This window comes from Bos taurus, chromosome 5 (genome assembly GCF_002263795.3).
Source record: "Bos taurus isolate L1 Dominette 01449 registration number 42190680 breed Hereford chromosome 5, ARS-UCD2.0, whole genome shotgun sequence".
Classification (NCBI taxonomy): domain Eukaryota; kingdom Metazoa; phylum Chordata; class Mammalia; order Artiodactyla; family Bovidae; genus Bos; species Bos taurus.
The window spans coordinates 110217211-110231212 of NC_037332.1; the positions used below are offsets into that span (position 1 = coordinate 110217211).

The 14002-nt window shown below is 37.9% G+C and overlaps 1 protein-coding gene and 1 long non-coding RNA gene across 3 annotated transcripts in view; one reads left to right on the forward strand and one right to left on the reverse strand.

The window, feature by feature from the left end:
* Nucleotides 1–13453, reverse strand: part of DMC1 (DNA meiotic recombinase 1) — a 33313-nt gene extending 19860 nt beyond the window's left edge. The window contains exons 1-7 of one of the 2 annotated variants that reach the window (NM_001191338.1): nucleotides 13369–13419; nucleotides 12683–12727; nucleotides 11509–11655; nucleotides 9669–9751; nucleotides 3719–3771; nucleotides 1602–1643; nucleotides 280–352 (exon numbers count right to left, since the gene is read on the reverse strand). In NM_001191338.1, the coding sequence (NP_001178267.1) occupies nucleotides 280–352; nucleotides 1602–1643; nucleotides 3719–3771; nucleotides 9669–9751; nucleotides 11509–11655; nucleotides 12683–12727; nucleotides 13369–13419 (494 nt within the window). Of the gene's footprint in view, nucleotides 1–279; nucleotides 353–1601; nucleotides 1644–3718; nucleotides 3772–9668; nucleotides 9752–11508; nucleotides 11656–12682; nucleotides 12728–13368 lie in introns of both variants that reach the window. The other variant, XM_059886760.1, reaches the window with a different exon arrangement.
* LOC132345356 (uncharacterized) lies at nucleotides 11732–13780 on the forward strand. The gene is made up of 3 exons (XR_009494676.1): nucleotides 11732–12008; nucleotides 12704–12860; nucleotides 13363–13780. It is a non-coding gene; the product is annotated as an uncharacterized lncRNA (long non-coding RNA).
* Nucleotides 13781–14002: the final 222 nt, after the last annotated feature.

Below are 14002 nucleotides of genomic sequence, written 5' to 3' on the forward strand. Positions count from 1 at the left end.
ATATATATATAAAACTGGGTCACTTTCCTGTATACCTGAAACTAACATGACATTGTAAATCAACTCTATGTCAATAAAAAAAAAAATACACAATTCTTAAAAAGATTTAAGAGGGAAAAAGTGATTTGAGAACTCAACTAGCAAATGTTTCCCCTTGTTTTTTTTTCATTATTATTGGTTTACAGGATAGTTATAAAAATGACATATTTCAAATTCTCTTTTATAGTAATAGTACTATATCACACTATTGTTTGCAATTTGCATAAATAAAAGGGTTACAAAGTATTTTCTGTATCGATGAAAATAATCTTTCCTCCTGAGTAGCCGCCGGCTCCTGGAAGTTGAGCTGTCACTAGGAAGCAATTAAAAATTAATTAATATTAACAAGAGTGAATAAACTCTGTACAAATGGATATACAAATTAACATGGGATTTATTCTGGTTGCAACTCTCTAGCCATCTAGCAAATAATAGTTTCTAAATAGCATGCTATATTTTTATATTACTAACCAGTGGTAAAATTATAAGTATTCTTCCAGCATAACAGTAATTCAGCAAAGAATGTATCTTTCACAATGGGAGATATTCATGAAATTTAGCTCTCCTAAAGAACAGAAGTAGAATAACAAGGTCCAAATACATAGGACAAGGGACTATATTTAATATCCTACAATAAACCATAATAGAAAAGAAGGTATATATGTGCATAAATGAGTCACTTTGCTGTACAGCAGAGATTGGCACAACATAGTAAATCAACCATATTGTAATAAAAAATTTTTTAAAAAGAACAGAGGTAGAATTTAAATATTACTTTCTTCCTATAAGAAATAATCACAAATATAATTTATGCTATGTAACTCATTTAATGCATCAATTAATGGATGCATTAATTTTAAATGTATTTTCTTTATATGTAGTACTAACACTAAGGAATTATTTTACATTAAGCACACACATTATTTCATTTATTTTTCAAAACAATCCTAAAATGGCCCTAGCATTATTCCTATTTTACTGATGGGGAAAATCTGAAAGGTGAAGCAACTTAACCAAGGTCATGCAGCTATTAAGGGTAGAGCTATTTGGATTCCAGAATCCCCTTACTAAACACCCATTTTCCTTCTACTTGGGTCTAAGAAATACAGTACAATGACTTTATGTAAAAGGAGATATTTTTGCTTATTTTAAGTCTTTTTTAGTTCCACCCTTACTCTATGGAAAGTAAGGAATTCTAAAGCCTTGATAGATTCTGTGATATTCTTATAAACATGATATACAAAATACAGAATAGGAAAAATTGAGGCCATGAACAAATACCTCTCTCCACCAATACATTAATATATCCATTCACCTCCTCCCTATTTCCATTCAGGTGTTCAGGGTGCAGTACACACAACATGGCCTCACGTATCACACATTCACAGACCAGCTCTGGTATTTGTGTAACCGTGGGGAGTTAAGTAATCTCTCTGAGTTTTAGTTTCCTTGCAAGTTTGTTCAGATTATATGAGATTATATAAAGTGCCAGGCACAAAGTAGATTAGTAAGTAATGGCTATGATTATTGGTATTGCTATCATTGTTGTTATATATCCTTACCACAGAGGGTATGAGAGAGTTGGGTTTTTCCAGTTCGAAATTCTGTGAAACACAGGGAAAAAAATAGTTAAGAGTTAGATTATTTTCATAAAGACTAGATGTGGTCTTAGAGTATGGTTTCCTTTTCCAACTGTCAAATCTCATACACGAAGTGCCTCTATGTCATGAATGGATTCTACATATATGAATACCAGTAATAAAAATAACTTTTTAAAAGTTTTCTTTTTCAGAACTGTCCTTTAGATGATCAGTTCAGTTCAGTTCAGTCGCTCAGTCATGTCCGACTCTTTGCCACCCCATGAATCGCAGCACGCCAGGCCTCCCTGTCCATCACCATCTCCTGGAGTTCACTCAAACTCACGTCTATCGAGTCGGTGATGCCATCCAGCCATCTCATCCTCTCTCGTCCCCCTCTTCTCCTGCCCCCAGTCCCCCCCAGCATCAGAGTCTTTTCCAATGAGTCAACTCTTCACATGAGGTGGCCAAAGTACTGGAGTTTCAGCTTTAGCATCATTCCTTCCAAAGAACACCCAGGACTGATCTCCTTTAGAATGGACTGGTCCAGGGGACTCTCAAGAGTCTTCTCCAGCACCACAGTTCAAAAGCATCAATTCTTAGGCGTTCAGCTTTCTTCTCAGTCCAACTCTCACATCCATACATGACCACTGGAAAAACCATAGCCTTGACTAGACAGACCTTTGTAGGCAATGTAATATCTCTGCTTTTCAATATGCTATCTAGGTTGGTCATAACTTTCCTTCCAAGGAGTAAGCGTCTTTTAATTTCATGGCTGCAGTCACCATCTGCAGTGATTTTAGAGCCCCAAAATATAAAGTCTGACACTGTTTCCACTGTTTCCCCATCTATTTCCCATGAAGTGGTGGAACCAGATGCCATAATCTTCGTTTTCTGAATGTTGAGCTTTAAGCCAACTTTTTCACTCTCCTCTTTCACTTTCATCAAGAGGCTTTTTAGTTCCTCTTCATTTTCTGCCATAAAACCCAAATTTTTCTTAGGAATAATCATATAAATGAAAGTGTAAGGCTCCACCAAAGGAAAGAGAGCCTGGAGTTTTCGCACTGATCTGAGATCCTCAAGGGGAATACCAGGGTGATCCTCAAATTGGTGGTATCTCCTAGCTACCAACAAAAGCAAATACTCTCTAGAGAAAAACATCCCCACTATACCAATTTAGGCCCACTGAACTTCAACAGATTAAAATTAAGAAATATGTTCACAAATATCAATAAACACACAAGAAGGTAAGTCATTTAAGTGGGTTTCCCAGGTGGCTCAGTGCTAAAGAATCTGCCTGCAATGCAGGAAATGCAGTTCAATCCCTGGGTGGGGAAAATCCCTTGGAGAAGGAAATGGTAATCATTCCAGTATTCTTGCCTGCGAACTCCCACGGACAGAGGAGCCTGGTGAGTTATAGTCCTTGGGGTCGCAAAGAGTCGGACATGATTTAGCAACCAAACAACAAGCCATTAAGACTGGGAGTCAACAGAAATAAACAAAAATTTATTTCTCCAAGTCAGCAGAAACATCAACACTGAACAAACAAACAAAAAAACAGATTTGGTTCTCTGAGGACTGAAAATAATGGAACTGTCAGGAGCAGTACATAAAATAGCTATGCATGGATTTCTTTTTTCTTTTTGGCTGCACCACGAGGCTTGTGGGATTATAATTCCCCAAGCAGGGATCAAACTCAGGCCCTAGCAGTGAGAATGCAGTCCTGACCCCTGGACTGCCAGGGAATTTCCAACTTTTTTTTTTAATAGAGGATACAACAAAGAGAAAAATCTATTCTCTATGTTCCTGATATATGCATTTCTTAAAAATATTAATAAGATCAGTCTCATTATACAACTACTTTCTGAAGGTATGAGAGGAAAAAATTTTCTTCTATAGGAATCAGAGATAAAAAGATGAAAAATGTCAATAAAACTCATCTGTTAATGTTGTAAAATATTTTAATTGTAGCCCAGAAAGATCTTGCATTATGACAACTGATATTTCATCCTAAGTTCCACAACAGATACAATTTATCATTGATATGGGTGTGTATACATACATATATTTTTCATATAACAAAATATTAAGCTTTTACCTACCTCCAAAAGCTTCTGTGATTGCCATGCTTTCAATTCCACCTCCTAGCAACTTACTAGAAATAGAAAGTAAGCTTCAGTAACAGGAACAGAAATAGAAATATCAAGAAAGGAGAAAGTGCTAATGTCATTGGTATTATTTCTATCTATGTACCTGATGCGAAGAACCAACTCATTGGAAAAGACCCTGATGCTGGGAAAGATTAAAGGTGGGAGAAGGGGATGACAGAGGATGAAATGGTTGGATGGCATCACTGACACAATGGACATGAGTTTGAGCATGCTCTGGGAGTTGGTGATGAACAGGGAAGCCTGACGTGCTGCAGTCCCAAAGAGTCGGACACGACTGAGAGACTGAACTGAACTGAACTGATATATGTGTCTTTCTATCCATCCAAGATAAACACACACTCTTGGCTGAACAAATGGCTTCCCACCTGCTTAGATCACCGGTTATACTGTGTATGGGTAGGGGGATCAACAAAACAATCTATAAGTCCTGCTGTTCCCACTCCTGTCTACCAACAGGAAATGAGCTATGCAGGCCTTATATTTCATTATTCTTTAGAATTGAACTGAGGTTTGAATAAATGGTTTTACTTATTAATTGGGTTCTTCATACTGTGCTGGGACTATGTTTCTAAAAGTCAACCAAATATCCAAATTTTTTAAAGTACTGAGAAACATGAAAAATAGATATTAGGAGAATCCAGTGATTGTCACCATGATTGACATATCTCAAACAAGCCAAATTCTATGAAGAACATGTCAGAATAGAAAATATTCAAAGATGTGATAGGTACTGCTAGCAGTTAGAAAAATAACTGTCAGATTTTGACAGCATGTACTTAATTGGTAACTCAGTGATTTAGTGCATTTGATATATATTCCTGATATGAAAAGACCTAAAGTTAAATAATCTCATTCATTCATTTAATGCAACAAATATTAACTATAGTAATTGCCCTAAGATCTGGTAGGAGCACTTTAAACATCTTTGTAGTTTGTATTAGCATGGCTTTTGGGACATGGTCACAGACCAGACAGAGCTCTAAGAGATATGGATAATTTAACAGATGTACATTTTACATAGTTTGAGAGTAACTTAAATGTAACTTGAAGCAGTGTTGGAAGTTGGCCACAAATTGAGAGCTGTGGACTTCAATGAGAAAAAGAAAAAAATCTAGATACTGACCCGCATAAACTGAATCTAAAGGACATGCTGGAGAGACCACTCCATTTGAAAGGCATATTTAGAGATTCTATATTTAGAATTTATTTAGATTTTTATTTAGAGATTCTATAAGTCTACCAATTATTAAAGGAAGTTTTACTTGTCCTTCTTCATCTTGAGAAAAACCACCCTAAAACTTTGGCTTAGAGAAATTTTAGAGAAATGGCTATAGCCCTGGAAAATCTAAGACAAAATTTCTGGTGGATATTCTGAAAAAATGAACCCCCAATTCAACTGAAAGTGTACCCCAAATTGCTTGGGATAGCATAACTAACTGTTCCCTTGGGAAACTGAGGAAAATTTAGTATTAGGAATAGAAATGGTGCTTTTAAATCTTGAAAGATTTTAAAATAGAGACAAAAATCAAGCTCATAGATTACTATTTTCATATTAAATTTGGGAATAAACTGTGCATATTTGGTACTTGAAAACTCTCATAGTTTGAGAATTTGACATTTTTATAACATAACACATTAGCCTGTAATTGATTAAATGATATAAAGCTGCAGCTTCTAAGTTGATAGCTAACTTTATACACAGTATTTGAACATTTAAGAGTGTCTAAGACTCACTATACTTATGTTTAATTTATTAAATTTATAGGGGCTTCCTTGGTGGCTCAGATCATAAAGAATCTGCCTGCAATACATTAAATTTATAAGACATTCAAGTAATTGAAAAGATTTTAGTAATTATACAAGCAAAGTTCTGAGGAGAAATACAATAAATTTATAAATATAAGTTAAAATATTCAAGGAAATTTGGTTAACCATATTAGAAAAGTTCCTTAAAATCTGTCAAATTTATAAATGGGCTTGCAGCTTAAGAAAAAATATATTAAGTAATAATATATACTGCTGCCGCTGCTTAGTCGCTTTAGCTGTGTCTGACTTTGTGCGACCCTATGGACTGCAGCGTGCCAGGCTCCTCTGTCCATGGGATTCCCTAGGCAAGAGTACTAGAGAATGCCCTCCTCCAGGGGATCTTCCTGACCCAGGGATCGAATCCAGGTCTCCTGCATTGCAGCAGGCAGTCTTTACCACTGAGCCACAAAGGAAGCCCTGATAATACATAAATAATAATGTATATTACTTAATAATATATAAGTAATATATAGAGTAATAATTTCTCTAAGCCAAATTTTAAAATTTGTATTTATTTATTTGTTTGTTCTGGCTGCGCTGGGTCTTTGTTGCTGCACGTGGGCTTTCTCCAGTTGCAGTGAGTAGGGCTACTCTCTAGTATTTTTGGTGCTCCGGCTTCTCATTGCAATGGCTTTCTTGTTGCAAAGCTTTAGCTCTAGAGCATGCAGACTCAGCAGTTGTGGTGCATGGACTTAGCTGACCCGTGTCATACAGGATCTTCCTGGTCCAGGGATCAAACATATGTCCCCTGCACTGGTAGGCAGGTTTCTTAACCACTGGGCCACCAAGGAAGTCCAGCCAGATGATTCTTAAACCATGATGTGGTAGAACAACTGGAGAATATCAAGTCATCATTTGAATCAAATTATTTTGATCAACCTGACTTGGACCAATTTGTCTTTTTAAAAAAATATTTATTCATTTTGGTTGTGTTGGGTCTTAGCTGTGGCACGTGGGCTCTTCTCACAGTGTGCAGGCCGCATGTGGGATCTTGGTTCCCCAATCAGGGATCAAACCCATGTCCCCTGCTTTGGAAGTTGTATTCTTAACCCTGGACCACCAGGAAGGTACCTGACCAATTAGTCTTGGAGCAAGATTTCCCAAAGACTCTTCCTTAGCTGTTATTTGAACAAAAGGTTCTGTGATTTTAACAATTTGAGGCAATGCTAGGTTAAACAGGTGTTTTACTTCACTGTAGGAATTCAGACCCTTTAATAAAATGTATAAATCTCCGAGAAATACAGTTTATTGCACTTCCCCAACATATTTTACTATTTGCTTATTCAGTCAATTAGTTATTCCACAAATATTTACTGAACATCTAGTTTGTGCCAGAGAGTGCTTTATGCACTTGGAGTGATGTGTGTATGTGCTCAGTGCTCAGCTGGGTCTAACTGGAGTAAAGCAGTGAACGAAAGAGACAGATCCATCACTTTGTGGAGCTTAAATTCTAATGAGAAAACAGACAATAAACATAAGTAAGTAAAATATGTGGTATGTCAGATGTTATTAAATGGTATGAATAAAAATTAGATCTGGAAAGGGGATAAAAGATGCAGAGGATGAAGGTAGGAAGTTTTCAAATAAATTTTCAAAGAAAATGATCACAGAAGGCCCATGTGAGTTAGCAAAGACCTGAAAAATCTGACAGCAAGCCAGGTACATAATGAGGAAAGAGAGTTCCAGGCAGAGGGAATGCAAAGTGCAAATGCCCTGAGGTTGGAGTGTGTCTGCTATTTTCTAGGAATAGCAAAAAAATTAGCCCAGTTGGTACACAGTAAACCAGAAGACAAATAAGAGCTTAGATTTGAGATTAGGGAGGATTTTTGGCTTTTGTTCTGAGTGAGCCTGGGGAGTCATGAGGGTGTTTTGGACAGAAGAGTATTATGATCTGATCTATGTTTTAAAAACATTATTCAGGGGCTTCCCTGATGGCTCAGTGGTAAAGAATCCTCCTGCCAATGCAGGAGACATGGACGAGTTCAATCTGTGGTCCAGGAAGATCCCACATACCGCAGAGCAACTAAGCCCTGGTGCCACCACTGTTGAGCCTACGCTCTAGATCCCTGGAAGCGCAACTACTGAGCCCACGTGCCACCACTTCTGAGGCCCATGAGCCCTAGAGCCTGTGCTCTGCAACAAGAAAGACCACCATAATGAGAAGCCTGTGCACTGCAATGAAGAGTAGCCCCTGCTCCCAGCAACTAGAGAAAAGTCCGCCTAGCAATGAAGACCCAGCACAGCCAAAAATAAATAAATAAAATTATATAAAAAAATTTATCCTGCCTTCTATGTGAAGAATAAATGGTAGGGGCAAGGTCTAAAGGAAGGAAGCTAGTTAGAAATTATTATCAATAATCCAGAACAGATATTAATAGATGGTTTAGGCCAGTGAGGTAACAAAGGAGAAGGTTGTGAGAAGTAATTAAATTTACATTTTTTTCTCCCTCTCTGTACACATATAGATACAAATAGGAAAAATATACATATAAACTTTGTATTATGAAAAATTTCAAACATAAACAAAAGTAGACAAAAAACATTATAATAATGAACTATCATGTACCTATCCCTCAGCCTCAACAGTTATCAACCATGAACTCATGGCCAAAATTTTTTCCATATAAACTGCCAATCACTTACCTCCCTTTTCATATTACTTTAAGCAGATATTAGGCAACATATCAATTCATCCTAAATATTTCAGTAGGTATCTCTACAAGATGAAGACTCTTATTTTTAATATAACTGCATTACCATATCACATCTAAAAAATTAGTAATTCCTTAATATCAACATCTAGTAAGCGTTCAGTTTTCAGCCTCATATGTCTTACTTCCTGTAGTGTGTTTGCATTAGGCTCCAAAATAAGATCTACGTATTGAGATTAAGTGACATGTCTTTTAAATGCCTTTTACTCTCTAGGTCTTCTCCCTGAGTCCACCTCTTTTCTATTCTTTATAATTTATTTGTTGAAGAAACTGGTTGGTTTATTCTAAATATATTTGAAGACAGAGCAGACAGGATTTGTTAATAGATTAGAGTTAGCATGTGAGGGGGTAAAAAAGGCACCAAGGATGACACTAAGGTTCCAGACCTGACGATTAGGAAAGAGATCTGAGCTGAGGGAGATTTTAGGAGGAGCAAATCTGGGGCAAATACTAGAAATCTGATTTGGGACCTGTGACGTCTGAGTTGCCTAGGAGACATTCAAATGGGGAGGCATATTTGACTATGAAACTCTTTTTTTTTCTTGGAGTTTTTGTGAGGTCAAGGTTTTGAGGAATACTTTGAGGAAATACTGCTTTGTTCAAATTGCTCTTGGAAACTTCTCTAACTTATGAAATAGTAATTCTGCCTACTAAGGCAGGGAAAAAAAACACACACACACCGTAGTCAACTTGCATTGCGAAGATGGTGACTATGTCTTAGGAATCATAAGATGGTAAAAAAAAAAAAGGTGGGGAGGAGTTAAAACTGCTGATGCTGAAAAGCAAAAACAACATTGGATTATTTCCTCTAAAATATTCACTCTAACAACTGAATTTTAAAAAATATTTCTTTGGTTGTGTCGGGTCTCAACTGACCCTCAATGCAGCGTGCAGGTTCTTTTAATTGGTTGTGGTATATGGGATCTAATTCCCTGAGGAGGGGTGGAACCTGAGCCCCTGGCTCCCCTGCATTGGGAGTTCGCAGTCTTAGCCACTGGACCACCAGAGGAGTCCCTAACAACTGATCTTTAAGGAAAACCAAAAGTGAAATGGAATTTCCTTGATCAATGGAGAATAAAAAGGAAATGAAAAGTTAAACTGATTTCTTTAATGGCTTATTAATACAGACTGATTCAGAAACTACTTATACTTTGGGTCTGAATTTCTTGTAAAAAAGGTAATCCCATTTTTACAAGCAGTCTAAAATTTACTTGCTTCAGTTGCCATTTGAGGGGAAAAAAAAATTCTGCAAAGTAAGAAGCTATTTCTATTGTTTATAGTCAAAATAACAACTCGGACAGAGGAAAAGAAATGTAGTATTCCAAAGACTGTGCTTAGTGGTTATAAAAAATATAAATACATACTCAAATTCCTGGCTCCCAGTGGTGATATGGAAAACCATCTTCCTCTTCTCACTATACTCAAATGCAGTCAAGAATCCTGGTTCCTACAGAAAGACAAAAGGAAAGGTTCAAAAAAGATATTAGATGAATATCTTAATTTCAAATGCTGCCAACAACTATATACTTGATTCTCGGTCATCATTTGCTATAAGCTACAGTTCATTTGTCTTTGAAGGCAGCACAAGATCATGGTTAAGAACACAGGCTCTAGAGTCACCTTACCAAGGTTCAAACTACATCTCTAACACTTATTAGTTGTGCAATGTGTGGTAAACTACTTAATCATGCTGTACTTTGGCTTCCTCTTTTGGGTCAAATGGGATAATAATAGCGTCTCTCTCATAGGGAAGCTGTAAAAGTTAAATGAGATACATTTATGGCATAAAGCAGACTCGTACTTTACTAAGTGATTCAGTTGATTTCATTCAATGATGCTGGCCCTCTGTGTTCTTTATTAGCCACTCCAGATAGTTCTGATACATACCACTGTACTATGAAATTAACTTTCTCTGTCTCTGTCTCTCCCTTTATATCTCAATCTCTTTCTCTAAGGAAAAACAGTTTCAGTTAGAGGATTAGACTGTTGGTGCATTAGTGGGTACACGAGAAGGAGAAAGATTCTTCTCTTTGGTAATAGAATTACTTTCCAAAGGAAAGAAGACTAATGCCTTGAGCTATAAAGGAGCAGTTTAAATCCCAAACCCTGGGTACTGCACTAGGGCTTCCTTAGATACCCTGGCAGTTACGGAACTGCCTTGTGGGTATACAGCCCAAGAGTACTCAGAACATACAGCAACTGAGTTGTGTTCAGACCAGTTCAGTTGTGTCCTCTCCAAGTTCAGGACCACACTGACACTTGCAACTGGAAGGAAAGAGGTAACTGTTGGTGAAGAGAATTTCTAGGACTTGGTGAGAATGAGACTCTCTTATACACATGTAGAAAAGGAGAAGCCTGCTCTTCTGCAAAGAGAGGCTTTGGCCTTTCTGCACATTCTTATTCCCAGAGGTGCTGCCTCCAGCGGCCCCCAAAAGTGCTACACAAAAACTTGGGTCAAAGGCATGTGCTTCTGCTTGGAGCCATCAGCGGCATAGGTCTCTTATGGTCTATGGGCCCAGGTACAAAGTACAGGTTTCACTTAGCTTTATGCTCAGGTGCCTCAATGAGCACATTCTTGGTCATATCTATCTTAACTGCACAAATGGAGACCCAGCCACTGTTGGTCTTTTTCAAATGCAATGTTCTCTTATCAAATGCCTATACCAGGAGAGAGCAATTTCTTTGGTGCTGAGTGCTTCACAACAGCCATATATACAATGTTTGAGGAGATAATGCAAAAAAATAAGGAGGAGGAAGGTAAAAAAAATATGAAAAGGAGGGAGTCCCTGGTAGTCCAGTGGTTGGGATTTGGTACTCTCACTGCTGGGAGCCTGGATTTGATCCCAGGTCATGGAACTAAGATCTTGCAAGCAGCACATCCTGGACAAAAAAAGAAGAAAAGAAGGAAAGGCAGAGGCACAGAAAAGGGAAAAGTGATAGAAAAGGAGACAAAAATAAAAGGTTTTGTAAAAAATGATTGCCTTCATAGTTTTCCTGGTCTCTTAACCTCTGTCTCATTTTTTTTCAGAAATTATTGCTTTGAAACTTACATGATGAAAAGTTAACATGGGGCATATAATGTATAGTGGTGATGCACAGGAACTCACAGTTATCACAATAGTTTCTAGTGTACATAATGAAAAAGGCTACAGAGATTCCCAGGGCCCATTTAAGCTAAAATAACAAAGAATGGATTTTGCTTACAATAAGCTTGTTGGCTGCCTCTTTAATCTTGTCCACTTTCGCTTCTGAGAGTCCTTTGACATTGCACAGGGCTCTTCTTGTTGTCATCTGTATCCCTTTGATGGTACAGATGCCTACTGACTTCAGTTTCTTAATGTCAGCCACATTCTGTAAGTAAAAGAATGGGTGCAGCAGATTGAGAAAATGCCAGCCTGAAAGGCTCCCCTATTATGTCATGTGCTTTCATGTCCATCTACTTCCATTATGATGCCAATTTTACACAAGCAGCCAGGTGGAACCCACCCACCATGTAGCCAAATGTTCTGGAAATATATGAGTAGAACATACCCAGCATGCTGCCAAATGTTCTGGCTGTGCCCTGATTTCCCAAGAATGTTAGTGAGACCATGGCAATGTAACAAGGAATTCAAAAGAAGAGTCTGTTGGTAGAAAAGCTAACAAATTTATCACACATTCACCCCCTCAGTTCAGCTCCTTCTTTCTACAGAACTTCATTACCAGTATGTTCTTTAAAAATCTTTTAAGATTTTTTTCTTTACCCTTGGAGAATGCAAATAACTACATAACCAAAAAACCAGCATTTTCTCTTGCTCCAACTTTCTAAATTCAACTGAAAAAGAGTAAATGTGAGGGCTTCAAAGGGTAGTGTCAGAGAAGTTTTACTGTCAACTGATTGCTACTGAAATTCATCTAGCTTGTTACTTAAAGTCTGGATTTCTGTCATCACCGACTCGATGGACGTGAGTTTGAGTGAACCCTGGGAGTTGGTGATGGACAGGGAGGCCTGACATGCTGCGGTTCATGGGGTCGCAAAGAGTCAGACATGACTGAGCGACTGAACTGAACTGTATTTACTCTAATCACATGACACAGAAAGTAAATTTTCAGTAGATAGCTCTGAATGCCTCCCGTTGGACCAGTGGTTCTCAACTGTGGGCAATTTTGCCCCCTGGGGACACCTAAAAATGTCTGGATAAATTTTTGGTTGTCACAACCAGAGGGTTGCTGCTGGCATAGAGTAAGTGGTTAGGAATCAGGGATGCTACTAAACACCCTACAATGCACAGGACAGCCACCTCAACAAGAAAGAATTGCCTGGTCCCAAATGCCAATACAGTCAAAACTGAGAAACTCTCAAAGGGACAATTTCACAGAGTATTGAAAAAATACTTACAATTCCATGTTTTTGTAACAGGTCAATGTCTTGAAACAAAGATTCCTAAAGGAGATGGAACAGAAAAAAAAGAGTGTTAATTCTTCATATCCAACTGTTTCACATATTTTAAAGACTTAATTCAGCATTATGAGTCACTTCAAAACGCCTCAAATTCCGCTTCTCTAGACAAATTGAGGTAGGATCAATAATACTTTTTCAAATGTATTGATGCACACTTAAAAGCAGCGCCAACACTGAAAGCACTAGGAAGCCCAATATGGCACTCAGCCCCCTGCAGTGGAAGCACAGGTCCCAACCACTGACCCCCCGGGGAGTTCCAACAGTCTCTCCAAACTCTTTAAGACCTTAATCCAAAAGAGTGGAACAACACAAGCTATTTTTAAATATGTTTTCTCAGTCTTCTCCACTAGACCTTGAACTCCTTCCTCTGCTATTTGGTACCAATATGGCCATACCAATTGTTAAATTATTAAAATACTTTCATGCCAGCTGCTAAGTAGCTAATCTTAGCTCCCCTTGCCAAACAAGTTGTTACATATTTGTAATAGTGCCTCTCTCCAGAACTGTTTTATTTCTAATAAATAAAAATAGTAGTTAAGTTTCTAAAAGTAGTTAACAGAGAAGGAACTCCATTTTTGTAGAATGAATGAATATCTATGTATCTTTCAACATTCTAGGCATACATCTTCATCTTGGAATCCCGGTTCTTCCAGCACAACTTGATCCTCCTTCATATTGAAGGGTGAACAGCAGAAAAATAATCAATTCTGGAAAAACAAGAAATATTAGTAAGTTGTCACAGATCATATAGTACAAAATCCTTTACCCGAGGAATTTTTTATTTCATTTCAGTCATCAAGGACCAGAAAGATAATTAGACAAATATTAGAGCCCCATGAGCCACAACTACTGAGCCCAAGCACCACAATACTGAAGCCCGTGCGCCCAGGGCCCGCCTTCACACAAAAGAAACCACTGAAATAAGAAGCTTGCCCACAGCAACTAGAAAAGCCCCTGCTGGCCACAACTGGAGAAGAACAGCAAATAGGAAGACCCAGAGCAGCCATACATAAATAAAATTAAATTTAAAAATTCCTTTTTTTTTTTTTTCAAGAAAAAATAGTTTGGAATAACTAGGCTGCTGCTGCTGCTGCTAAGTCGCTTCAGTCATGTCCGACTCTGTGCGACCGCATAGACGGCAGCCCACCAGGCTCCCCATCCCTGGGATTCTCCAGGCAAGAACACTGGAGTGGGTTGCCATTTCCTTCTCCAATGCATGAACTGAAAAGTGAAAGTGAAGTTGCTCAGTCGTGTCCA